The following is a 25785-nucleotide window of genomic DNA, read 5'->3' on the forward strand; positions in this document are numbered from 1 at the left end:
ATGTGGATCTAAGCAGATACAAGCACCAGAAATACAATTGCTGCGAGTGCTGTATTTCTTCTGATGCTTGCATAATCTGCTTAGATCACATACTATACATGGATTAGCGAGCAGTGTTATGAGAAGGTGGTGGGTTGTGAGAAGGAGTACCGGCAAATAGATGTTTTAGAACCACTTATCCCACCTGTGTATTTGTCTTGGAATGCGTGTCAATGCAGTAGTGCTGAGTGAAGGTGTGACCTGATCTCCATGTAGCTGCTTTGCAAATGTGGTCTAATGGTACATTTGCAAGAAAGGCCAACGTAGCCCCAGTGCCCCTTGTGGAGTGGACTCTAGGTGTAAAAGGCAGTGTCTTTTGTGATGATGAATAGCATAACTGTATACATTAGACTATCCATCTGGAGATTGCTCTCTTTGAAACGCACTCGCCTTGTCTGCATGTAGCCACGGAGACAAACGGTTGATCCGTCTTCCTAAGCAGTTTGGTTTTATCTACGCGGTAGAGAACCGCTCTCCTTACATCTAGTGTGTGGAGTTTGACCTCAGCTGAACTAGTGGGCCTTTGAAAGAAGGCTGGGAGCTCAATAGACATGTGAAACTTAGAAATAAATTTAGGTGAAAACATAGGGTGAGTCCGTAAAACCTATTTGTCCTTATGTATGACAAAGAAGGGGTCTTGCACTGACAAGGCTTGGATCTCGCTGACTCTACTTATGGAAGTTATCGCCACCAAGAAGGAACAAGTTACTTACCTGTAACTGTTGTTCTCCAGCATGGGTCTGGCATAGATTCACATGCTCATGAATATTCCCCGTCAGGCTGGGAATCCTCGGTAAAGAAAAATCAGTATCAGTTTCGTTTCTGATCTGTCTTTCGTAGTAGTAACCAATCACTGATCTGTGTGTCATACTGACCACAGCCAATTACTGCCATCTCCCTAAGCCCCGCCTCTGGCAGCCATCTTCAGATTTGGTAGCACGTGAAGAGGCAGTATGACCAAGTGAAGAGCCACAGAGGGGTAGGCGGGAGGGTTTGCATGTGAATCCATGCCAGACCCATGCTGGAGAACAGTTACAGGTAAGTAACTTGTTCCTTCTCCAGCATGGGGTCTGGCATGGACTCACATGCTCATGAATAAAAGAATACATAGCAGTACACACATGCAGAACCACGGGAGGTGGCAAAGGCTCAACATTAAGCATTACATCAAAACTCAACATTAAGCAATTCTTACCGCCACACCAGGCTCACCTTAGGCGAACAGGTTGCGCAGCACTGCTTGGCCGATCCTAGACTCCTTCCTGGAATCCCGATCGACGCAGTAGAATTCCATGAAGGTGTGCGTCGACCTCCACGTAGCAGCCCTGCAGATGTCCAGCAAGGGCACACCAGGTAGGAACGCCGTGATAGCTGCGATCGCTCTGGTGGAATGGGCTCTCGGACGTCCAGGCAGCGGTCGGTTTGCCAACCGATGGCAGTACATGATACAGCCGGAGAGCCATCTGGAAATGGAAGCCTTCGAGAGAGCCTTCCCCTGATTGACCGGTCCAAAGTTCACAAAAAGTTGTGACGTCTTCCGAAAACACTTTGTGCGGTCCACGTAGAACTTCAGCGCTCTAGCCACATCCAGCTAGTGCAAAGTCCTTTCAGCCGGCGACGAAAAGAAAACAGGCAACACCAAGGGTTCGTTGAGGTGGAAGTCCGACGGCACCTTGGGCATGAAGGAGGGGTGCGTCCTGAGCACTACCCTCGTGTCGTGAAAAGTCAAGTACGGGGGCTTGCAGGAAAGGGTCTGGATCTCTCCCACCAGTCGTGCGGAGGTGATGGCCACAAGAAACGCTGTTTTCCACGACAAGAACTTCAACGGAGCCGAGTGCAGAGGCTTGAACCGAGGTCCCATGAGCTTGGTCAGCACCACGTTGAGCTCCCACGCAGGGGCAGGGGCCTTCACCGGCGGGAACAATCTGAACAGTCCCTTCATGAATTCTTTCACCAGACGATGAGACCACAAAGACGACCGTCCCGTGGTTCTGGTGTATCGGGAGATCGCAGCAAGATGAATCTTGATGGAAGCGTGCGCCAGTCCAGCCTTGGCCAGCGTCAGCAGGTACGGCAGTACTTGGGGAGCCGTAATCCGTAGAGGGTTAATCTTCTGTGCATGGCACCAGACAGAGAACCTCTTCCATTTGTGTCCGTAGCATTTAAGAGTTGAGGACGCCCTGGCCTTTGCAAGAACCTCTCTGCAGTCGGCTAGTATGTCGTAACCTCCAAACTCTAACGCTGCAGGAGCCAGGCCTGCAAGTTCAGCGACTTCGGGTCGTGATGGAGGATTGCGCCTCCTTCCCTGGAGAGAATATCGGCGTCCACTGGCAGTTTGATTGACGGGGACGCTGACAAGTCCAGAAGGTCCGGGAACCATATCTGCCTCGGCCACGCAGGTGCGACGAGGATCATCCTGCACCGTGACCTCGTGAGCTGGTTGATGAGCCGGATCAGCAGCAGCAATGGAGGGAACGCATATAGGAACAGGCCCTCCCAGGGGAACGAGAAAGCATCGCCCATGCTCCTCGGCTGGGGAAACCTGCTGGCGAACCTCCCGCACTTGGAGTTCGTCGCTGTCGCGAACAGGTCGATCTGGGGTGTGCCCCACCGTCGGAAGAGGCGGTCCACTAGATCCTGTCGTAGTTCCCACTCGTGGCATGAGCGCAGCTCTCTGCTGAGCGAGTCGGCGATGGTGTTTTTTATTCCTGCCAGATGAAATGGCACCAGAAACATCCCTTGGGCGACTGCCCAATGCCACAGATCCTGTGCCTCCTTGGACAGGGCTGGGGATCTGGTACCGCCCTGCTTCCTGATGTAGAACATGGTGGTGGTGTCGGTGAAGATCCTCACCACCTTGCCCTTGAGGGACGGAAGAAAAGACCTGAGGGTCCAAAACACTGCATGGAGTTCCAGGACGTTGATATGGAGGGCCCTCTCCACCGGCAGCCAAAGACCCCTCGCGTGCAGGTTTTCGGTGTGCGCTCCCCACCCCTCCAGGGAGGCATCCGTGTTCACTCTTCTGGTGGCCCGGGGTCTGCAAGTCCATGCCCGCCGTCAGATGCGCACGGGTGCCCCACCACCGGATCGCTCGTCGGAAACTCTAGTCGAGTGTGATCCTCTCCTCGAAGCTGCCCGTCTGGATCCAGCGCGCGTCCAGGAACTCCTGCAACGGGCACATCCGGAGCCTGCACAGGCGGATGAGATCAATGCAAAAGACATCATTCCGAGGAGGGACTTGATGGACCTCACCATGGCCGCGTCCGCAACCAGCATCCGCTGCACCTTGCCCAAGATGGCCCTCGTCCTTTCCTCCGACGGAGAGGCCAGAAGCGACACTGTGTCGAGCTTCGCTCCCAGAAACAGTGCGTCTTGCGCGGGCACCAGGTGGGACTTGGCGTAGTTTATGGAGAATCCCAGGTCCGCGAGTAGTTGGACGGTCCTTGTCGTGTGCTCCACGGCAAGCTCCTTCGTCTTTGCTCGGATGAGCCAGTCGACCAGGTAGGGGTAGACGTGGATCCCCTCTAGGCGCAGCCCCGCCGCCACTGGTGCGAGGCACTTGGTGAACACCCTGGGTGCCGACCTCAATCTGAAGGGAAGGGCTCTGAACTGGTAGTGACGCCCTTGGACCACGAATCTGAGAAATTTTCGGTGTCCCTTTAGGATGGGGATATGGAAGTAGGCATCCTCCAAATCCAACGACGACAGGAAATCGCCCTCCTCCAGTTGACCCAGGACGTGTTGGAGGGTGACCATCCGGAACTTCTGTGCCTTGATGAATTTGTTCAGTCATCGTAGGTCCAGGATGGGACGCCATCCTCCCGTCTTCTTCACGAGGAAGTATCTCGAGTAAACTCCGGAGCCCCGAAGCCTCTTTGGGACGAGCTCGATGGCGCCCTTCATGAGCATCGCCTTTACCTCCAAAAGAAGTTGAGGGACGTGATGTTCCTTCCTGGCCACAGAGGGGACGCACGCGCACCTCTTTAGAAACTCGAGCGCGTGACCCTGTGCCAGGGCGTCCAGCACCAAACGGTCGGTGGAGATGGACTCCCACCGGGGTGCTTCGGTGGGGGCCCGACCCCACGGCCGGTTCAGTCCTGCTTCGACGAGGCTTTGCCGCCTTGTCCTCCTTGGCGACAGCGGGGTCTGCCCGACTTGCCTCGTCCCCTGTAGGCTTCCTGTGACGACGAACGGGCCGCTTGACGATAGGTGGAAAATCCGCCGCTGGAACCTTTGGAGGCACCCTGTTTGCCTCTGTCGCTCCGAAAGGGCGGCCGTCGTTGCTGGAGAACACCAAGAGCCCGGGCCGTCTCTGTGTCCGCCTTGAAGGGAATCGTCCACTGTTTTCCCAAACAGGTTGCTCCCGTCGAACGGCATGTCCAAGACTCTGGTATGCACGTCCTGACGGAAGTCAGTAGCCTTGAGCCATCCACGCCGCCTAAGGCACACGCCGTTGCCCAACTGGCAAAATCCAGTGTCAGCGATGTCCGTCGCTATCGTAATGGTGTGGTCCGACGCCACTTCTCCTTCCTGCAAGATCTCTAGGGCCTCCGCCCTCTTGTCCTCTGGTAGGAAGTCCAGCAGGGGGGCCGGTTTGTACCACAACTCCCTGTCGTAGCGGGCTACGATAGCCAAGGCGTTGGCAGCCTTAATCGTCGTCGCTGCCGATGAGATGACTCCGCATCCCATCGTGTCCAATTTCTTTCCCTCGCCGTCCGGCGGGGAGGTTGACGTAGAGGCCACGACCCCCCCCCCCTGCTTTCTTCCTGGCCGCCGCGGAGACGACCGAGTCCGGGGTCGGCTGGGCCCGAAGGCACAAGGGGGCTGCGTCCGGGACCCGGTTCTTCTTCTCGTACCGATCCCTTCTAGCCGGCGTTGTGGATGGGTTCTTGAGGAGGGAGAGACCCTCATCCCAGATATCGTCCAGTAGAGGTACAGCGAGGACCATCTTCCTCTTGGTCTCGCGCCATTGATAAAGGAAACCTTCCTTCTTCTCTTCTGGGCAGAGCTGGACAAGCTCGGACGCCCTGTCGATCATGGAGTGAAACGATCCAATCTCGTCGGGCGGGGAAGCCTGGGTGGGAGGCGACGACGGGAGATCCTCGTCGCCTGTACCCGTCGAGGCCGTGTCAGTCCCCGTATCATCCCCACGTGTCGTGGACGGGGAGGAGGGCTGAGCAGGGCGCGATGGTTGAAAAGGAGGTGGAGGATGAATCCTTCTTCTCTTAAGAGGAGGGCTCCCAGAAGGGCCTGACTCCGAGTCCCCCGTCGGGAGCGGTTCCTCCGTTGGTGGTAACGGCAGTCTTGTCCTCATCTCCGAGCATAAGGACTGTATAGCCAACAAAATGGCCGCCGAGTTGTCTTGAGGGGGTTCCGACGGGCGATCAGGAGCCCTGTCGGCACCCTCGATGTTCTCGTCGTCTCCCATGTCGGGGTCCCTCCCGACAGGATGGTCTTCCACGCCAGCGCCGTGGCCTAAAACTTCGATCAGCTCCTCCTCAGAGGTTGAGGCCGAATCCACGATGACCTCCTGCCCCCCCTTTTTCTTCTCCGTCGGAGGTTTCACGGGGGTCCTGTCGATGGGCATGAAAGAGGACTCCCTCCGCGGTGGCAGGGAGATTCTGGGCCCCGAGGTCCCCACCACTGGTGTGGCCTCCCACAGGCTGAGCCAGGGCCGCCGCGACTGTCTCGATAGAGGCCTTGGCCGGATGGATCAAGGCTTTCACCACCTTAGGTGCGCTCACCGCCTTCTCCTTGGGGGGGTCACCACCTCGCGCTCCCTCCAATGGAGCCTTCGAGCACGACCGGGGTCTCTCCAGGAGCTTCGCCGGGTGCTCGGCCTTCCTCTTACCCTAGCCAGAGCGTTGGCTCGTGCTTGATGGCGCCGGGGAGGATGCGCCCAGCCTGGCGCCCATAGAGCCCGACCGTTCGGCGCTCCCGGTGCCAGCGGACTCTCGGTGCTTGGCCTTCTGTTGGACCCCCGTCGCCGGGGCGCCCTCGAAGGACTTAGAAGACCGCTCGGACGACTTCTTCTCGCCTGACGGGCTCTTTCCTTCCAGCCTGTTGGCGAGACGCTGATGGCGGTCCTTCATGGTCCGCTCCGACATATTGCAGCAAAACGCACAGTCCTTCTTCACGTGTGTCTTGTCTTCGTGCAGGCAGTAAAGGCAAAGGGAGTGTTCGTCCTCCTTAAAGACATTCTGAAGCTGGCATTCAGGGCAGACCCTGAACAGCTTTCCGGGCGTCGAGCTTCCCTTCTCCTGGGCCATGCTCGAGAAGGGCCTGAGAAACTTCTGGAGACGTCCAAAAGCGTGGCTCGACGAAATCTTCACCCTTGAGGGGCGTAGAAGAATCCGACACGGGTCCCCGTTGATCGGATAAAGAAACGGTGGAGCTTGAGGCTCTTTTGACCGAAAGAGAAAATTTTCCTAAGAAAAAGCGCGAAAAAAAGCACCAACGCTCGAGAACAATAGAACGAGTATCCCAACACTTGAACGTGCGGTAAAAATCTGAAGATGGCTGCCAGAGGCGGTGCTTAGGGAGATGGCAGTCATTGGCTGTGGTCAGTATGACGCAGAGATCAGTGATTGGTTACTACTACGAAAGACAGATCAGAAACGAAACTGATACTGATTTTTCTTTACAGAGGATTCCCAGCCTGCCAACGGGGAATATTCATGAGCATGTGAATCCATGCCAGACCCCATGCTGGAGAAGGCAGTTTTATATGTAATGTCTGTAAGGGGAGCCTGTTGCAAAGGATCGAAGGGGGCTCCCATGAGTTTTGATAGCACTACGTTTAAATCCCAACCAGGCAGGGGGTTAGAGACTGGAGGATGTATTCTTTTCACTCCCTCCATGAAAGCTTTGATGACTGGCACTTTCCACCACAAGATTTTACTTTGAGAGGTGGTGTATGCTGATAAAGCTGCTACGTGGACTTGAAGAGAATTAAAGACCAACCCTGAATTCAACAGGTGGAGCATGTAAGTAAGAATGTGTGAAGGCATGCACTCTATGGGGTTGATCTGTTTAGATTGGCACCAAATGACAAATCGTTCCCATTTGTTGAAATAGCAGTGCCTAGTGTTTGGTTTCCGTGCTTCCTTTAGGATGACCATGCACTGTTGTGGAAGCTTAAGGTGTCCGAACTCTGACTTCAGGAGCCATCCTGCCAAGTTCAAAAAGTGAGGGTGTTGGTGTAACGTTACTCCCCCGTGTGGATTCAACTGGTTGACCTGGTACGGGAGCTTTATAGGATTGCACATCGCCAGCTTGCTCAAATGTGGATACCACGGTGGTCTCACCCACATAGGAGCAATTAGGATGGAGTGTCATTTGTTCCCTGCATATTTTATTCACTATCCTGCTGATTAATGGAGTCGGGGGGGGGAAAAGCATAAGCAAATATCCCTGACCGGTTCATCCATAGGGCGTTCCCCTTGGAGAGTGGCTGGGGAAACCAGGACGCGAAGTCTGGGCATTGCTCGTTTTCTCTTGTAGCGAACAAGTCTAGAGAGGGGTAACCCCAAAGAGAGAAGATGTGGTCTATGACGTCTGTGTAGTTTCCACTTGTGCTCTTCTGGTGAGAGAGTCCGCTAGTGTTTAGTATCCCTGGAACATGTTGGGAGGACAGGTTTCATCCCTCGTCTGAGTGCCCACTTCCATAATTTCTGTGCCAGTTTGGACAGATTTGGAGTGTGTGTACCCCCTTGTTTGTTGACATAGAACATCGCGGTTGTGCTGTCTGTTAGGACTTGTACCAACATATTCGTTAGATGTTCCTTGAAGGCTTGTAGGGCTTTCAGGACTGCCAATAACTCCAGAACATTTATGTGTTTCTGTGCAGTCCCTTGTGACCACAGGCCGTGTGCTGAAGATAGTGAGCCTCCCACCCAGAAAGGGACGCGTCCGTCGCGATGACTGCTTGCGCTTCCGGTTCGTGGAAGGGTTTGCCCTTGAGTAGATTTTCCCTTGACAACCAGCTAAGTTCTGAACCAGTGTTGGCGAAACAACCACTAGATCCTCCCACTGACCACTTGCGTGAGACCATTGTTTCGCCAACCATTCCTGCATTGGTTGCATGCGCAGGCGCATGTGGGGGACTAGGTAAATGCTTGATGCCCGTCATACCCAGCAGGCGCATTGCTTTGCGTACGCTTATCCAGAGACCGGCTTGATACTGGGGTATTTGCCGAAGCGTATTTTGCACTCTTTCCATGGATGGGTAGGCTAAGCCTGTCTTTGTATCTAATACAGCTCCTAAGAATCGTTTTGATGTGTTTGGTATTAGACTTGACTTGTTCTCGTTTATTGAGAAGCCCAATTGGAAGAGAAGGTCTATTGTCCTTCGCGTGTTTGTCTTGCAAAGCTGGTAGGTTTCTCCCGTGATCAGCCAGTCTTCCAGGTAAGGGTACACTGGGATTGACTCTTTGCGTAGGTGTGCTGCCACCACCACCAGTACCTTAGTGAACACCCTTGGAGCCGAGGCTATACCGAAGGGCAGTACCTTGAACTGATAGTGTTGGTCTGCTACTTTGAATCGCAAGAATCTTCTGTGCGCTGGGAACATTCAGATATGAAAATCGGTATCTTTCAAGTCCAATGTTGCCATGTAATCCCCCCTTTTTCATAGAGGGATTACTTCTTGTAGCGTTGTCATGGCAAATTTTTGTGGTTTTACAAATTTGTTTGCAGGGTGCAGGTCTAATACCGGGCGCATGGTCATATCTTTCTTTGGAACAAGGAAGTATGTTGAATAAATACCCTTGTTTACCTCTGTGTGGCACAAGCTCGATGGCGTCGTTGAGGCGCAGAGCTTTCACCTCTTCTAGCAGGATAAATTGTTCTTCTTGCGAGAACACCCATTTGTCCAATGTTATTGCCTCCCATGTTTGGGTTTAAAACGATATTCGTCCCCGACTGGGTAGGCATGGGAGGGGACCCGTAGCGGGGCGTCACTGCTTAGAGGGTGTCCCTCCACCTCTGGTGGGGTAACCTCTCCCTCTTCTGCGGGCCCTGCGCTGACCGCTGGGCTAACTCTGGGTGGCTTGTCGATTTGTATAACAAAAGGAACCTTGGTTTTGGTTGTATCCTGTTCCACTTTGCGCGCTTTGCCTCCGAAAGCGACGAAAATTAATACCACCTCTTTGTGGTAGTCTATTAGTCAGTTGACCAAGTGATTTAAGGGTCTCATTCATCCTTGGCAGACCTGAGGGCGTCTTCAAATGCCTTCCCAAATAATACGTTTTGCTCCACTGGCGTATTTAGTAGGGTAGCTTGAGTCAAGTTTAAATCCTGATTGTCTAAGCCAGGCATGTCGTTTTAAAATGGTGGCTTCAGCAATAACGCGCCCAGCGTTGTCAGCTGCGTCAAAGTTATGCTTTAAGAGGACGCCTGCTGTAGCTCCGCCTTCGGCAGCCAGAAGGGAGTGTTTTGCTTTCAGTGGATCTGGCGCCGACTCTTCTAATGTCTTTACCTTATCCCACTTTGTGCAGTCATAGCTGGATAGCAAGGTGGAGTTGGATCTCCTTGTCTGGAGGGGCTTCGGAGGAGGACAAGGGGTACCAGCTCTGTGGGTGGTGGTAACGACCAGAGAGTCAGGTCGAAGATGTCCCCTTATATACATGGGGTCAAAAGGTGCAGGTCTGAAGAGCTTTTCGATCCTAGGGTTTACTGCCCTGGTATTGTTAGGTTGTTCTAGGGAAGGTTGGATCCTTCTTTGGACCGATTTTGAGCAGGGGAATGAACTGGGCTGCCGTTTTTTTTGCCGGCCTAACATTCTCAGCAAAATGTTTGTCCTGTTGGTCCTCTTGTGTTTCGATGCCGAAATGCTCTGCGACCCTTATTAGTGTATCATTAAATAGTGGCTGGTTATCAACAGGGGAGTCAGGTAGGCCAGGCTCTTGTGGGACTGGAGAGTCCATTGCAAAACTACAGACTCAAGAATTTTCTTGGTCTTGGTCGTCTTCTTCTTCCCCGTCGTCGGAACCCACGATGTCCCTAAAAGGGATTTCACTCTCCTCTAAGTACTCCTCATCCCCTACATCCTGATCATAAAGATGATAGGAGACGCGAGGAGTCTTGTGCGGTGGTTCAGCCTCCAATTCTATGGTGGTGAGATATTTTTATAGGGTACACCCGATGTCTGTAACGGAGGCTGTAGATGTTATGTTGAAACAGATGCATGTGTAGTGGGAGGCGTGGTGTTCAAGTTCTGCAGAATTGGAGGATGTTTATCTAAGAAATTTGCTAGGCAAGTCATGCGAATCATGACTCAATGTCGTCTGCAGACCATTTGGATGAACTGGGTATTACCCCTGGGTAGGTGGAGGCAGGAGTGGGGGTAGAAGGGGTATGTTCCTCCTCCTCAAGATTGATAGGGTCAGGCTGATGCGTCTCTTCAGTATCCTGATAGAGCATACTTTTATGTTGGGCAGAAGGTTTTGTAATCTTCTACTTGTCAAGTGAGTCCTTTCTCTAGAGGAACTGGATCTGTCTCTCTCCTTAAGGTCCCTGCTCTTAGAAGATGATGTTTTAGAGCTCAGGGTCAAAGAGGCGGTTAAGGAGGACTCGTCCCTGGATGTAGGCCGAACGGATAGCTAGCGCAGCATGTTTTGTTGTTGTGTGGCCGGACGGGGGAGTATCGAGTTGGGTGACTGGTTTTGATGGGCTTGTCATACGGCGGTCGCTCGGAGCGCCCAGAGGACAAAGGATCAGATGATCTGCCCTTCACCGTCGACTCTCGGTGTGCGACCTTACTCGCATCGCCGCAGGGTGTGCGTTTGTGGGGGAGCGTGGTGCCCTTGCCGCTGTGTGTCTTCCCCATAACAGGAATGCTTCCCTGTCTACTAGGGTCGGGGGCTGGCAATGAGGAAAGCTGGGGCTCCCCGTCGCCCTCGCCATCCGAAGGTACGGCGTTGCCGCCATTGTTGGATGCCTCGCCTGCATGGCGTGGTGGGCCCAACCTTTTCTTCGCCTGTCCTTGAGGGTTTTTTGGTCTGAGTAGTTTACAGGCCCGACAATACACCTCGTCGTGGGCTCCATTTAAGCAGAGGTTACACACCCTATGCTTGTGGGACCATGTGAACTTCCTATTACAAGGGGGGCAGAACTTAAAAGGAGTATGCTTCATAACGTATGTAGGCGGCTGGGCGACTAGGGTAAAAGGTGGGAATATCCATGTTTATGTCCACCCCCCATTCCCCCTACTGTAAGGCCAAGGCCGGGCGCCACCGTCTAAGTCTTCATGCAACGGTCAGCTTCAGAGTCTTCTTCAATCTTTACTGCGCCGAATCACGCCGTCGGCAAAGGGACAGGAAGACACATTAACGTAATACATTTAGACGGCGTACGCTGAAAATGTACTCCGCTTATATTTAGCAACCACTCACGATGGCGGAAAAAAACAATCTGAGGAACCCACACGCGTGAGGGATTATGGGTACAGGGGAAGTCACAATAGGGATAGTATTACTGGTACGCCCTATTTTGACGCCCATTTTTGAGCTTCAAAAAACAACTGTAATACTCTGCAGCTTCCACTAGATGTCGGCCTATGCATAGCATATGATCTAAGAAGATTACACAAGCATCAGAAATATTAAGTATTTTCCAGGGCAGAGTCAAGTACTGCCTTACCAAAGGCAACGTCTAGCGCATGGGAAGCATCCAGCGAATGCTTTGTAACGATGACCATGTTGCAGCATCACAGATATTCCTAACAGGAACGCCCTTTGAAGGGCTGTAGATGTAGCGATGCCTATGGTTGAATGAGCTCGCAAACCTTCAGGAGGGTCTTTGCCTGCTAGTCTGTTGCATTCAGATATGGTAAGAATGATCTATCTAGCGAAGGTCTGTTTGGAAACAGAGTGGCCTAATTTGTGTACTGTGTATCCTTTTAAAAGATGGTCAACCCACTCTCAACTTTGACATACTAGAGATGTAAAAAACTTAACGTTCTCCTAGGGTCCCGCCTATGAAGCCTTTCCTCTTCCATACCAGGATGAGGTGGAGGATAGAAGGAAGGCAGAACTATTTTCTGCCTTACACGAAAGTTTGAAACTACCTTTGGTAGGAGGAAAGAATTGGGTAGGTCCTGAATGTTTTTTGTTTTAGAGGAATTTAAGCAGTGTAGGGACCACTTATATGGAGTTTAGAACAAACAAGGCTGCTAAATTACCCCTCTCCTAGTCTACCTTTAGAAGGAGTCAGAAGAAACAAACAACTGGATAGATTATCTAATTCATCTGTCCAGGTAATTATGCCAAACAGGTGATCATTTAAAAAACATTTTAATCTACATTCAATTCAATACAAAATCGTGCTGTGTGTGCTGTCCAAAAGGCATCACAAACATTTAAGAAGAATTTTATAAAAACAATTTAAGGAGAAAAACAGTCCAGAATTATCGCATTTTTATACCAATATTAACTTGTGTTGGTAGGTGACATTCATAATTCATCACATTGACAACAAAATTTGTAACCAAAAGATTAATGATGGCAGGGGAGAACTCTTAATTTACAGCCTTAGTTGAAAGTTTGTTTGAAAAAAAGACAACTTAGTTTGGATGTCTATGGGATGTCTACATATGTTTCGGCTGAACAGATGTCATCAACACCTTCCCTGGTGTTCCGCTGTTTTTATTATGGCCCTCTTCAGGACGGTATGTAGTTATTGGTGAGTTGACAGAAAAGTTCAGTATCAATCCCCGATGTGTCAGATAATTGTTGGAGACTAAGAAATGAAAGAAATTCATAGGATTGTTTAGATCAATAAATACATATTTAAAAAAACTGATGGCAATTTTCATTTAGTGTAGAGGTTTTTCCTTCTACAAAAGTTTATTCTACTGACCTTATTTAATAATAAAGTGGTTAGACTAGAGCGTTTATCATTTTACATCAGGATGTCACTTCCTTGTTGGGGATTGCATTTTGTGCGTTGATGAATTTCCTGTTTTCATTGCTTATTCAGGTTGGTACTTACTCAAAAGTTCTTCAAAATAGTAGCGCTGGACCTGTTGTAAAATAAGTCCCCGTTTTTATGTTACTGTGCATCTTTTATTACAAATTTCAGTTACCTGAAAAATATTTTTTCTCCGTTACCTACTGACCTGCATAGATCCGGCGGACTTTTTAGAGATTGCTGCGCCGTTATTTGGGTGGAGATAGGGCTGGAAAGTCCACACTTAAGTGGGGTAGAGTTCAAAAGAACCCCCATCTTGCCTCGCTGGTTCCTCTGTTTTGGAGACACAGAAGGACGATGTTTCAGTTATGTTAAACGATTGCCTCACGAGTGGATCAACACTGACGCTTGCGGGCATAAAATACCTCATTTAGAAAAGATCGTGGCCCCAATCTAAATTTTTACCTCTCTTCGCATTCGATCTGTGATGGAGAGATCCTCCGAGATCCTCTTTCTCGAAATGCCGGCGTTTAATCTGAAAGTCCTGCGTTGTTGCTATGTATTGCAGTCGGTCGCTGATGACGTAGGCACGTGTTGATGTGCTAGGTTCACTGAAAAAGGACTATTTTGTCCTCCATCCGCCATGTTGAATGAGTGAAATTGCATGGGTTTGTCCACACTTGGCTCCGAGGCCGATATTTAAGATGTTTTAAAAGATTTCTTCAGAAAAAAGTTTTTTTTAAAAGAAAATACCCCATTCCACTGCGGAGTTCAAACCATTCTTTACTGTGTCAAGGTCATAAATCCACTTCTGTTCCTATGTCATCAGCGACCGACTGCAATACATAAAAAAGTCCACCGGATCTATGCAGGCCAGTAGGTAACGCAGAAAAATTATTTCTCAGGTAACTGAAATTTGTAATAAAAGATGCACAGTAACATAAAACGGGGGACTTATCTTACAACAGGTCCCGCGCTACTATTTTGAAGAACTTTTGAGTAATTACCAACCTGAATAAGCAATGAAAACAGGAAATTCATCAACGCACAAAATGCAATCACCAACAAGGAAGTGACATCCTGGTGTAAAATGATAAACACTCTAGTCTAACCACTTTATGATTAAATAAGGTCAGTAGAATAAACTTTTGTAGAAGGAAAAACTTCTACAATTCATGAAAATTGCCATTCAGTTTTTTAAAATATGTATTTATCGATCTAAACAATCCTATGAATTTCTTTCATTTCTTGGTCTCTAACAATTATCTGACATTGGGGATTGATACTGAACTTTTCTGTCAACTCACCAATAACTACATACCGTCCTGAAGAGGGCCATAATAAAAACAGCGGAACACCAGGGAAGGTGTTGACGGCATCTGTTCAGCCGAAACATATGTAGACATCCCGTAGACATCCAAACTAAGTTGTCTTTTTTTCAAACGAACTTTCAGCTAACGCTGTACATTAAGAGTTCTCCCCTGCCATCATTAATTTTTTGGTTACAAATTTTGTTGTCAATGTGATGAATTATGAATGTCACCTACCAACACAAGTTAATATTGGTATAGAAATGCAATAATTCTGGACTGTTTTTCTCCTTAAATTGTTCTTTTTATAAAATTCTTCTTAAATGTTTGTGATGCCTTTTGGACAGCACACAGCACGATTTTGTATTGAATTGAATGTAGATTAAAATGTTTATTAAATGATCACCCGTTTGGCATAATTACCTGGACAGATGAATTAGATAATCTATCCAGTTGTGTTTGTTTCTTCTGACTCCTTCTAAAGGTAGACTAGGAGAGGGGTAATTTAGCAGCCTTGTTTGTTCTGAAACTACCTTTGGTTAGGAGGATTTTACCCTTATAACAACCATATCCTTCAGGAATATGGTAAAGGGTGGCTTGGATTAAAGTACCTGCAACTCGCTCACTCAAGGGACTGATGTTAGAGCTACCAATAGTATTGTCTTAAAGGTTAACAACCTTAACAGATACGTGTGCAAAGGTTCAAATGGAGCACACATCAGGAATGTGTGACTAGGAGGGACCAAAATAAATAAATAAATAAAAAAGACACGCCCCTTGTCGAAGACTTTGGTCACTCTGAAATGTGGTTACCATCTGAAAAATGTCTAGAGCCCTCACCTCGGGTTGCGAGCTCTTTCCCTAGAATGCATCTATCACAGCTCCCATGTAATGGAGCTTTTGGGAAGGTGTCATATGGGACGACGTGTAATTGAGGGAGAAGTCCAGTCTGAAGAGTGGCAGGTAATGTTGCGATGATCCCGGGAGAATGCACCCTGATCAGCCAATTGTCCAGGTAGGGGAGATGTGAATCCCCCCCCGCCCACTCCTGAGACTCGCTGCTGCCGCCACCACCACCACCACCACCACCACCACCACCATCATCATCATGTTTGGTGAAAACCCTCGGGCGGAGGTCAGCCCGAATGGCAGGACTCGAAATTGATAAGTTTCTCTAAATCAGCACGTGTTTGTGGAGGACAGAGCTTGAAGAGGGAGCCTCCCTCCTTCTCCTCCGACATGGTCCAGCATGCGGTGTAGGCCAGAAGGCCTTCTGGAATCTTCGATGAAACTCTCAATGATTCTTGCCCTTGAGGGGTGTTGAAAGACGCGGACAAACGGATCCCTGTTTGCCGGTCAAAGGAACGAAAGAGCACACAGGCTCTATTTGACATAAATAGAAACTTTTCATCGAAAAAGCACGAAACGTAGAAAAGCTCTCAGCAAAACACAAGTACTTTAACATGCAGTAAATATCTGGAGATGGCTGCCAGAGGAGGGGCTTAGGGAGAGGGCATTCATTGGGTGGGTGCAGTACGACCCAGATCTCTGATTGGTTTATAGGAGGAGAAAGACCGTTTGTAAGTGAAAGTGAAACTTTCTTCTTACCGAGGATTCCCAGCCTGACAGGGAATATTCATGAGCATGCCAGACCCCATGCTGGACAATGAAGGAAACGTGACCCCAGACGACCCACTGAAGACCTGCCAAGTCCCAAGAGAAATCCTAGTACGGGAAGCGAGTTACAGCTTTACTTACCTGAATGCCTAGCCCCCCCCCCCCTTTAAAATATTCCTAACTTTTGAAACGTATACATTAGTGGCTTTGCTATAGCTTGTTCGCAAAAGCACTACGAAAGCTGCGGACAATTGTATTCTATAGAATACAATATCTATCTTTTGGACTCATCTCCACATCGCCAGGAATCCTCACCTAACATTTCCTTGATTTGCCAAACAGTACAGAACTTTGAACTGTGGGCACAATGCCCCATACAACTTAGCGTTGGACTTGTAAAGTTAGCACCAACTGACAACAGGAATTACAATCCTATCTCTAGACATTTGCCTTTCCTTTCAGCTATTGGATTGTGCTGCACCAAGTTAAGTGACTGTGTATATGTTGTATAGTTGGCTAGCATTGTGTGATAATGTTACTTCCTAGTAGCAGTTTTTCATGTGTTTTCAGGTACTATAATAAATGTGTTACTTGTATAACTAATTCTAATCCTTGGTGTTTCACTGTGTGGGCTCATTGCGGACCCCTGACACCACTCGCCTCACCTGAAATTTAGCCCTGGTCCTGCTCCATGCTGCCTTGATTGGTTTGGCTAAACTCCCAGAAGTTGCTCCCCGTTCACAATAAGGGTGACCTTAACATCTGTCCACCAAGCCAGAGATTACAAATCCATTCTAGCAACATTTATGGCCAACCCCAGTTCAGTTATAAAAACCTGTAGAAGCATTGATTAATCTCTGCAATGTTTTAGGTGCCCAAGCTAACAAGTCACAATCGGCAGTATATCCACAGCCTGGGATGCCAATCCCTTTAAGCATAGGAACAACCTCTTGAAATTCTTGTAATGGCGATCAATGATAGTGAATTAGTGTGTAAAATAAAATCCAGAGGGGTGGGGGGAGCAAGGAGCATCCATGGGTTAGGTTAATAGAAATGTTTGTAAGAAAAAGGATCCATCACATCTATCACTGTACTATTTTGTTCATGCACAGTTTAAGGTGATCTGAGCTTTGGGGGTGAGGGGCATACTCACGTCTCGCTCTTCACCAATGTGCCTTAGGAGGTCAAAGGGACTCTGCTGATGCGGTTGTTGCTGCTTCTCCGTTAACGCACCCTAAAATAGATGACATAAAAAATGACAATGTAAAAAAATAAATAAAAAAAACACCTCTACGTTGTCAGTGATGCATGGATTGAAGCATTCCATTATACAGACATTTGTAGCAAGAGTAATAGAAGAAAGAAGTTACTTACCTGTAACTATTATTCTCCAGCATGGGTCTGGCATGGATTCACATGCTCATGAAAATGCCCTGTTGTCAGGCTGCAAATCCTTGGTAAAAGAAAAACAGTTTCACTTACACACTGTATTTCTCCTTTAACCAATCACTGTCCTCTGGGGCATACTGACCCCATCCAATGACCATCCTCTCTTTAAGACCCTCCTCTGGCAGCCATCTTCATATTTGGTAAACATGTAAAGTGGCAGTATGACCAAGAAGAGCAGTAGAGTGGACGGAGGGACGGTTCACATCTGAATCCATGCCAGACCCCTGATGGAGAACAATAGTTACAGGTAAGTAACTTGTTCCTCCTCCAGCATGGGGTCTGGCATTGATTCACATGTTCATGAATAACGACTACACAGCAGTACAACATCACACAACCACGGGAGGTGGCAAGGCTCAGACGCAATTTACTCTTACCTCTAGAACAGACTCCCCTCAAGCAAACAGGTTGCGTAGCACTGCTTGCCAACTCTGGACTCCTCCCTGGAATCCCTGTTGACACATTAGAAGTTCATGAAGGTGTGCATGACCTCCACGGAGCAGCCCTGCAGATGTCCAGTGGAGGCACACCGGCAAGGAATGCCGTTGCAGCGATTTCTCTGGTGGCGTGTGCTCTGACAGCCAGGCAGCGGTCGGTTTGCCAACCGATGACAGTGCATAATGCAGCCGGAGAGCCACATTGAGGTGGAAGCCTTGGACAATGCTGTCACATGGTTCACAGGACCAAAGTTCACAAACAGCTGTGAAGTCTTTCGAAAACTCTGTGCCACATATAATTTCAGGGCACGAGCAACGTGTTGGGTAAGATTTTCATAGCAATGATCTTCGTGATGTGTGTCAACCCCATTACTGATTTTACTGGTGGATTATTTTTCCTTATACCCCCTCAGCGGGAACCTTTTCCCACACTCACAGACTTACTGTTTTTTATTGGCGTCATTTTTAAGACTCTCCATAGTGTCTTTTAAAAGTTATCCTCCGCCAACGTTTTGGCCCTAAGTGCATATTGTTGCTGGGGTGCCCTAGGGGCTCCCCTTATAACTTTCTCTGGCTAACCTTGAGAACTACAGTTCGGAAGGGGTAAAAAAAAAAAAGTTTCTTTGGATCCCTTTTACATTTTATTAGGTGAGGCCAGAACCAACCCCCCACCCCATCTTATATCCCTTTTCACACTAAAACTAAGAACTATTTTACAAGGACAAACTTCACTTTAATGGGTGGTGGCAGTGATACCTTTTATTAATTTGGGGCACCTTTACAGCGGGCTGTGTGGTAAAGGCACCCATGGGTGCTTATTTTACCAAAATGGCCCCAGTCTGGTTTACTTTACCATTTCAGTGTTCCTCGCCCTTTCTTGCTCCTTCCCCTGGCATCCAGGGTGGGAAATTCCTTTGTGCGATTTTTATCTTCGGCGGGAGACCTGTGGACTCCCCGCCCAGGATGAAGAGCGTCTGTGAAGGCAGGAAGCGAGGGAGGAGTCCAACCCTCTGGCTTCCAGCCTGAGTGCGAGATTCCAGCTCAAACTGGAAGGCTGGCTGTCTTGAAAGGACAGCCAACCCCACAAGTTTGAATTTTGCAAAACTGCTGGATTGGCTGGGTTTCTGCATAAAAGTCCGATCCTGGAAGCTGAAGAGATAGTCAACCAAGGAACCAACACTGAAGAGGATGAAGAAAAAGCGGGCAAGTCTATTTCCAGCGACCAGAGAGACTACTGTGGCACCGGAGCCTGCTGTAGCCCTTCCAATCAACTTGGGGACTCTGAAAACGACAGCCCGAAGCAGAGCCCGATGAGACCCACTAGACTCGAGACCTGCATTTTGAACCATCACACGCCGTGCAGCGACCTTGCAGGGCTGTAATACCCCAATATCCTGGGACATCGAGCCATTGTGCGGTGCAGAGTCTTCTGAATCTTGCTTAAACTACGTGGACATCCTGCTGGACCTCCAGAGGCACGATTCCAGTCCAAAAAGTCCCATAACCAGAGTGATTAACCATGCAAACTAAGAGAATCCGACCAGCGATATTCTGTCTTCAGTGCTCCTGAAAAGGTGCCAAATCTACAGAGCCGTATCCAGCCGTGAGGAAAACCTTCCCTAAAGTCTTCCCTGTGATCCTTGCTGCAAATGTCCTTCCAGTGTCCAGTCTGGTCTTCTTACTGAAGGAATTCAACAACCAGGTTTTTGGCTGCCGATCCTTAAGTCCTCTTTCTGCAAAATCTCTTCTGTGCTGAAGTACTGTGCAGGCTGCGGTATTTACTTATCTTAAGTCTCTTGTGATTCCTGTGTAGTTTTGGGGTGTTTTCCGTGATTTGGAGGCCTCTCGTCCAGTTCACCAGACCCCCTGCTGGAATCCTCCTAGGGCGTCTTCTCTGAAGCTCCTGGACGCTTATCTAACTCTAAAGTAAAATACTCACCCGTTTGTACAGTCTTCCTTAGGAACTGATTTTTGCTAGTTAAGAATCTACCTTGGCACTGCCTGTTGGACATTAGACCCTAGTGACCCCCCCCCCCCCCTTTCTGCCACTGAGAACAATCATGCTCCAAGATTAAGGGAAAGACTTTTATAGGATTGGGGCTTTTGTCTAGCAAAAGGAATTCGCATTTTAAAGTTACTTACTTGTAAAAGAGTTGGTTGGTAACTAACTCAGAGTGAAGTTATAACAGTTATTACTTACCTTAGAAATGTTCTGCCGTTCTGAAAATATAAGTAACACGTTACTTACCTGTAACTGTTCTCCAGCAAGGGTCTGGCATGGATTCACATGCTCATGAATATTCCTTGTCGTCAGGCCGGGAATGTATTTATTCAGATTTGTAGAGCGCACGTCAGCCCGGGGGCATCGTGGCGCTTGTTACAGACATATCTTAATTACAAATACAATACAGATAAAGCAATGTTAACAAGGAATACATTATTTACAGTGGGAATATGGTATTTGTACAGTCGCAATGCAGTATATTTACATGGATTCGCAGGGGTCACCTTATTGTGCAAGGAAAGAGGTCTTCAGTTTCCTACGGAAAATCGGGAGCGAGTTTTCTGCCCTAATGTCTGCAGGGAGAGCGTTCCAGGTCTTGGCGGCAATGTAGGGGAAGCTTAGGCCACCGGCTTTGGCTTTTTTGATACGTGGGATGCAGAGTAGATTGGTGTATTGTGTTCTGGTGGGACGGGCAGAGGAGGGTTTGGAGATGGTCTCAGATAGATAAGACGGGGCGGAGAGAGTGAGGCATTTTGAGTGCGATTCGTTCTTTAACCGGGAGCCATTGGGCTGAAAGTCTGGCATGGGAAATATGCTCTCTTCTTTTGATGCTGAGAGCGGCCCGGAGCGCATTGTTCTGTGCGACTTGGAGTCTGTTCAGGTTTTTTGCTGATGTGCCCGCTACGAGGGCATTGCCATAGTCCAGTTTGGCTCCAATGGTTGCTCTGGCTATGGAGAGGCAGTTGGGTTTGGAGAGGTAGGGCTTGATGGCGTTCATGAGTTTAATGGTATGGCAGATGAGGTGGTGATGGCGCTAACTTGTCTGTTCATAGATAGAGAGGAGTCTATGTATACTCAGAGTCTTTACCGCTGTGGAGGCGGGGATGATGGAGTCGTCAATGGAGAAGTTAGCGTACAGTGTGTCCAGTTCGTCTAGGGTGCTCCGTTGACCCAATATCATAATTTCCGTCTTGTTGCCATTTAGGCACAGGCCGTTTACTGCCATCCAGGCCTGGATGATGGCGTAGATCGAGTGGAGTGCCTTTGCGTCGTGGTATGAACCTGAGAGGGGTAGAAGTCCTTGTGTGTCGTCTGCGTAGTTCAAGTATGTGATGCCGTAGGAGTCGAGTTTGTCAAAAAGAGGTTTAGTCCTTGGAATCCTTGGTAACAAAAAAGTTTCACTTTCACTTACAAACCGTCTTTCTCCCATAAACCTATCATTGAGCTATGTGTCATACTGCCCCCAACCAATAAGACACTCCTCTGGCAGCCATCTTCAGATTTGGAAGCACATAATGTGGCAGTATGACAGAGGAGCCACAGAGGGGCAGGCGGGAGGGTTCGGATGTGAATCCATGCCAGACCCATGCTAGAGAACAGTTACAGGTAAGTAACTTGGGTCTGGCATGGACATTCAAATGCTCATGAATAAAGAATAACAGTACATACTAGACAACCACAAGAGGTGGCAAGGCTCAACAGAAGCAATTACACCTCCTCACTAGGCTCATTTTCAAGCGAACAGGTTGCGTAGCACTGCTTAGCCTGGAATCCCTGTTGACGCAGTAGAATTTCCCGAAGGTGTACGTAGACCTCCACGTAGCAGCCCTGCAGATTTCTAGCTGGAGCACCAGATAGGAACGCAGTCGTCGCAGTGATCGCTCTGGCAGAATGGGCAGCAGTCGGTTTGCCAACCGGTGACAATGAGTGATGCAGCCGTAGAGCCACCTGGAGATGGAAGCCTTGGACAAGGACTTGCCATGGTTCCCAGCACAAAAGTTCACAAAACGCTCAGAGGTCTTCCGGAAACTCTTTGTGAGGGACACAAAACTTCAGCGTTCGAGCCACATCCAGTGAGTGCAAAGTCCTTTCAGCAGGGGACGACAGCGTTGGAAAAAACACAAGGCTACACCAAGGGTTCGTTGAGATGAATTTCCGACGGAACTATGGGCATGAATGAGGGGTGCGTCTGCAGCACCACCCACGTCTCGTGAAAAGTCAAATAGGGCCGCTTACACAACAGGGCCTGATCTGACCCACTCTGCTGGCAGAGGTGATGGCCATGAGGAAAGCGTTCTTCCAAGAAAGGAGCTTGATGCATAAGCTCAAAAGTGGCACCCATGAGCCTTGTCCGCACCACGTTGGAGTTTCCCACGCTGGGGCAGGTGCCTTCACCGCCAGGCACGATCGGAACAGTTCTTTGATGAACTCCTTGACAACCAAAGAGAAGACTGTCCCGGACACCTGGTGTAGCGGGAGATAGCCGCCAGATGCACTTTGATTGAGGTATGTGCCAGCCCCGACTTAGCCAACGACAAGTATGGAAGGACTTGGGTGGCCCCGACGCTCAGAGGGTTAATCTTGTGCGACTGGCACCAAGATCCGAAACGTTTTCCATTTTGGTCTGTAGCACTTAAAAGTCAATGACATCCTGGCCCTGGCAAGCACCGCCCTGCAGTCTGCCGGCAGCTCGTAACCACCAGACTAATGCTGCAGAAGCCAGGCCTTCAGGTTCAGCTATCCTGAATCATGAGGCAGGATTGCACCGCCTTCCCGGGCTAGAAGATCCGCGGCCACTGGTAGCTTGACCAGAGGCGATGTTGACATGCTCAGAAGGTCCGGGTACCAGATCTGCCTCAGCCACCCTGGTGCGACAAGGATCATCCTTCACCGACACCGTCTGAGTCGACTGATGACTCGTAGTAGAGGCAACGGAGGAAACACGTACAGGAACAAGTCTACCCACAGGAAGGAGAATGCGTCCCCAATGCTCCAGACTGGGGGAACCTGCTGGCGAACCACTGGCACTTGGTGTTCATCGCAGTAGCAAATAGATTGATCTCAGGATCTGTCCCACCTGAGGAAGAGGCTGTCCACTTGATCCTACAGAAGCTCCCACTCGTTGCAAGATCACAGCTCTCTGGTGAGAGTCAGCGACACTGTTCTTTACTTCCGCCAGGTTAAAAGGAACAAGAAACATCCCTTGGGCGACCTCCCAGTGCAACAGTTCTTGTACCTCTTTGGAGAGCGCGGGGGAACTGGTGACCCCCGGCTTCCCGATGGAAAACATTGTGGCGGTATTGTCCGTGAAGACCGTCACCACTTTGCCCTTGAGGGACGGAAGGAATGACTTGCGGGCCCAAAAACACGGCTCGCAGTTCCAGGACGTTGATGTGGAGCTCCTTCTCGTCCGGCAGCCACAGGCCTCTAGCATGGAGACATCTGTGTGGGCTCCCCAGCCCTCCAAGGAAGCGTCCGTTGTGACTGTCTCCTGGTAAGGAGGGCTATGGAAGTCTGTGCCTCCGGTGATATTGGAGCGCACGCCCCACCACCTTATCGCTCGACGGAACTCCTCGCACAATCCTGTCCTTGAAGCTCCCGGTTAGATATGTGCCGATTCCCTTCACCTTAGAGACCAACAGCAACTTTGCTGGATTTTGAGGACTTGATTTTTTTTTTACCTGGAGTGTGTGTGTGTGTGTGACCCCCTTTTTCCCCACTCATGTATTTTGATGTGGGTTTTACTCTTGTGTTCTTCGATTATGGAGTTTTAGACAACTGCATAGGCATCATCTTTTCATATGTGTCACACAGCACCCTCAGTGCAGTGGCACAAGGAAGCCTTTCAGGTTTTCCCAAGCTTTAAATACCTTCTCTGGGATAAACTACTGTTTCCCAGAGAAAGTAAAGTGAAATTGACTTTACTAGTCTTTTTATATTAATAGACCCAGCACACCCTGTCTTACAATAGAGTGCTGGAGGGGTTACTTGGTATGCCCCATGTCTAGATACTCATGTAGCAGTCAAATGCTACCCTTTCCCCTCAGAATGGCTGGTTGCAATGTTTTCCAAAGAACTACCATGATTTTTCCCGACCGCGAACATCGGTAGCGTTAAATCGCGGGTGCCATGTTTTTGAAGATGTCGTCTGTGGCCCCTTTGTTTTAACAGGTCATGGTGGTCTTTTTTCACCATTTCTTTTTGGAAAGGTCCTTCTAGAGTTTGTCTCTGCGCGCCAAACCAGGTTAGCTTACGCTAACTACTTACTGCCTTAGATGGCATCTCGGATGTGTTATTATTCCCACTACCATTCTTCTGATTCCGACTGTGTAACCACATACTGTACATATCTGTAAATTACATTGCCTCTAACCATATTTCTATATATAATTTGTAACACTATGCCTATGTAATTAAGTAACGTGCCCAGTTGCCTTGGGGCTAGGCTGCGTGATATAAACATTTAGAGCAATACAGAGGCTGGTAAAAAAAAAAGTTAGCAATAGGAGTAAAACAAAGGTTAGCAAATTCAGAAACGGGCAAGTACTTTTTGAAATCTTCCAATGCAGAGTAAATTAACCCTTTCCTGGGGGGAAAAGGGTAAAACACAACGTCAGGGGTGAAGAGTCTCTCTGGAGCTAGGACAGCCAATGTTAATTGCACAATGTCAAGGGGAGATGAAGATTTTTTGTAGGTAGGTGTCTTGCACAATGTTTTTAGAAATATTTGTAGAAAAATAGAAAACTTGAAGGGCCACAAGCTGGGAGGCTTGTGAAGGGCAAAGCTTTAGCAACTCTGCAAGGTAACCAAGACAGGTCTCAACTGAGAGCAAGTAAGGCTACACGACGAGAGGTAAGTTCTTAGACTTTAAACTACCCCTGGTTAGAAGAAAAGGTTCCAGCTGGCTTCTGTTTCTGTACAGCTCTGCAGATCCTGTTCCCAAGCCTCAACCGTGGGCACAAGAGGGACGTCTAGGGATTCCTGCTCTGCAATGGGAAGGTGTTAGGGAGAATATTCAAAAATGTGCTAATTCCCGTCACCCTAGAGACCCCCAGCAACACTGCTGGATTTTGAAGACGATTTTGTTTCCTGGAGAGTGTGACCCTTTTTCCCCACTCATGTATTTTGAATGTGTTTTTACTCTTGTGTTTTCTTTGGTTATGGAGTCTAACCAACTCCATATAGATCATCTTTTCATTTTGTGTCACACAGCACTCCTTGCAGTGGCACAGGGAAGCCTTTCAGGATCCCAAGGTTTAAATACCTTCTCTGGGATAAATGACTGTTTCCCTGAGTAAGTAAAGGGAACTTGGCTTTACTAGTCTCTTAAATTCTTAGACCCAGCACACCCCATCTTACAATAGAGTGCTGGAGGGGTTACTTAGTATCCCCTGTGTCTAAATACTCATGTAGCAGTCAAAAGCTACCCTTTCCTGTTAGAATGGCTGGTGGCAGTGGTTTTACAACACACTACCATGATTTTTCCCGACCGCAAACTATTCTTAGCTCCGGTAACGTTAAAACGCGGGAGCCATGTTTTTCAAGATGGCGTCTGCGCCCCTTTGTTCAAACAGTTCCCGGTCGTCTTTTCGCCATTTCTTTTTGGAAAGGTCTGTCTAGAGTTTGTCTCTACGCGCCAAACCAGGTTTGGTCCCTTTGTCCATTTGCCTTTGGCGGGTTTCCGGACTGAAGAGCGCCTCTGGCGCCCGAGTGTCTGGGCTGGGCAGGAAGTGAGAGAGGTGCCCGAAACTTCCTGTGCTTAGTCTCCTAGGAGACCAAAATGCACTCTGGCATGATTGGCTGGCTGACTGTCCGTCAATGACAGCTACTCTGCTGGGGGAGTGGCAGCTAGGCTGGAATTAATGGGAGAAAACTGTTTAAAAGGCAAGTCTCCTGGACTGGAACGCAGAGTCGACCACTGGAACGAAAGAACCGAAGACGAGCTGGAAGAGGACGGCTGCTGAACTCGTGGACCATTGGTTTGCCCGGTGAAGCCCTGCTGCAGGTTTGAATTGCCAAG

The 25785-nt window shown here is 49.0% G+C and overlaps 1 protein-coding gene across 4 annotated transcripts in view; it reads right to left on the reverse strand.

The window, feature by feature from the left end:
* The window catches only part of RBM10 (RNA binding motif protein 10), a 464414-nt gene that overhangs the window by 86288 nt on the left and 352341 nt on the right, over positions 1-25785 (reverse strand). For all 4 annotated transcript variants that reach the window (XM_069647579.1, XM_069647578.1, XM_069647580.1 and 1 more), the window contains one exon: positions 17029-17109. In XM_069647579.1, coding sequence (XP_069503680.1) covers positions 17029-17109 — 81 coding nt within the window. The remainder of the gene's footprint in view (positions 1-17028; positions 17110-25785) is intronic.

The sequence above is a fragment of the Ambystoma mexicanum genome, chromosome 2q (genome assembly GCF_040938575.1).
Source record: "Ambystoma mexicanum isolate Mex_15411 chromosome 2q, UKY_AmexF1_1, whole genome shotgun sequence".
Classification (NCBI taxonomy): Eukaryota; Metazoa; Chordata; class Amphibia; order Caudata; family Ambystomatidae; genus Ambystoma; species Ambystoma mexicanum.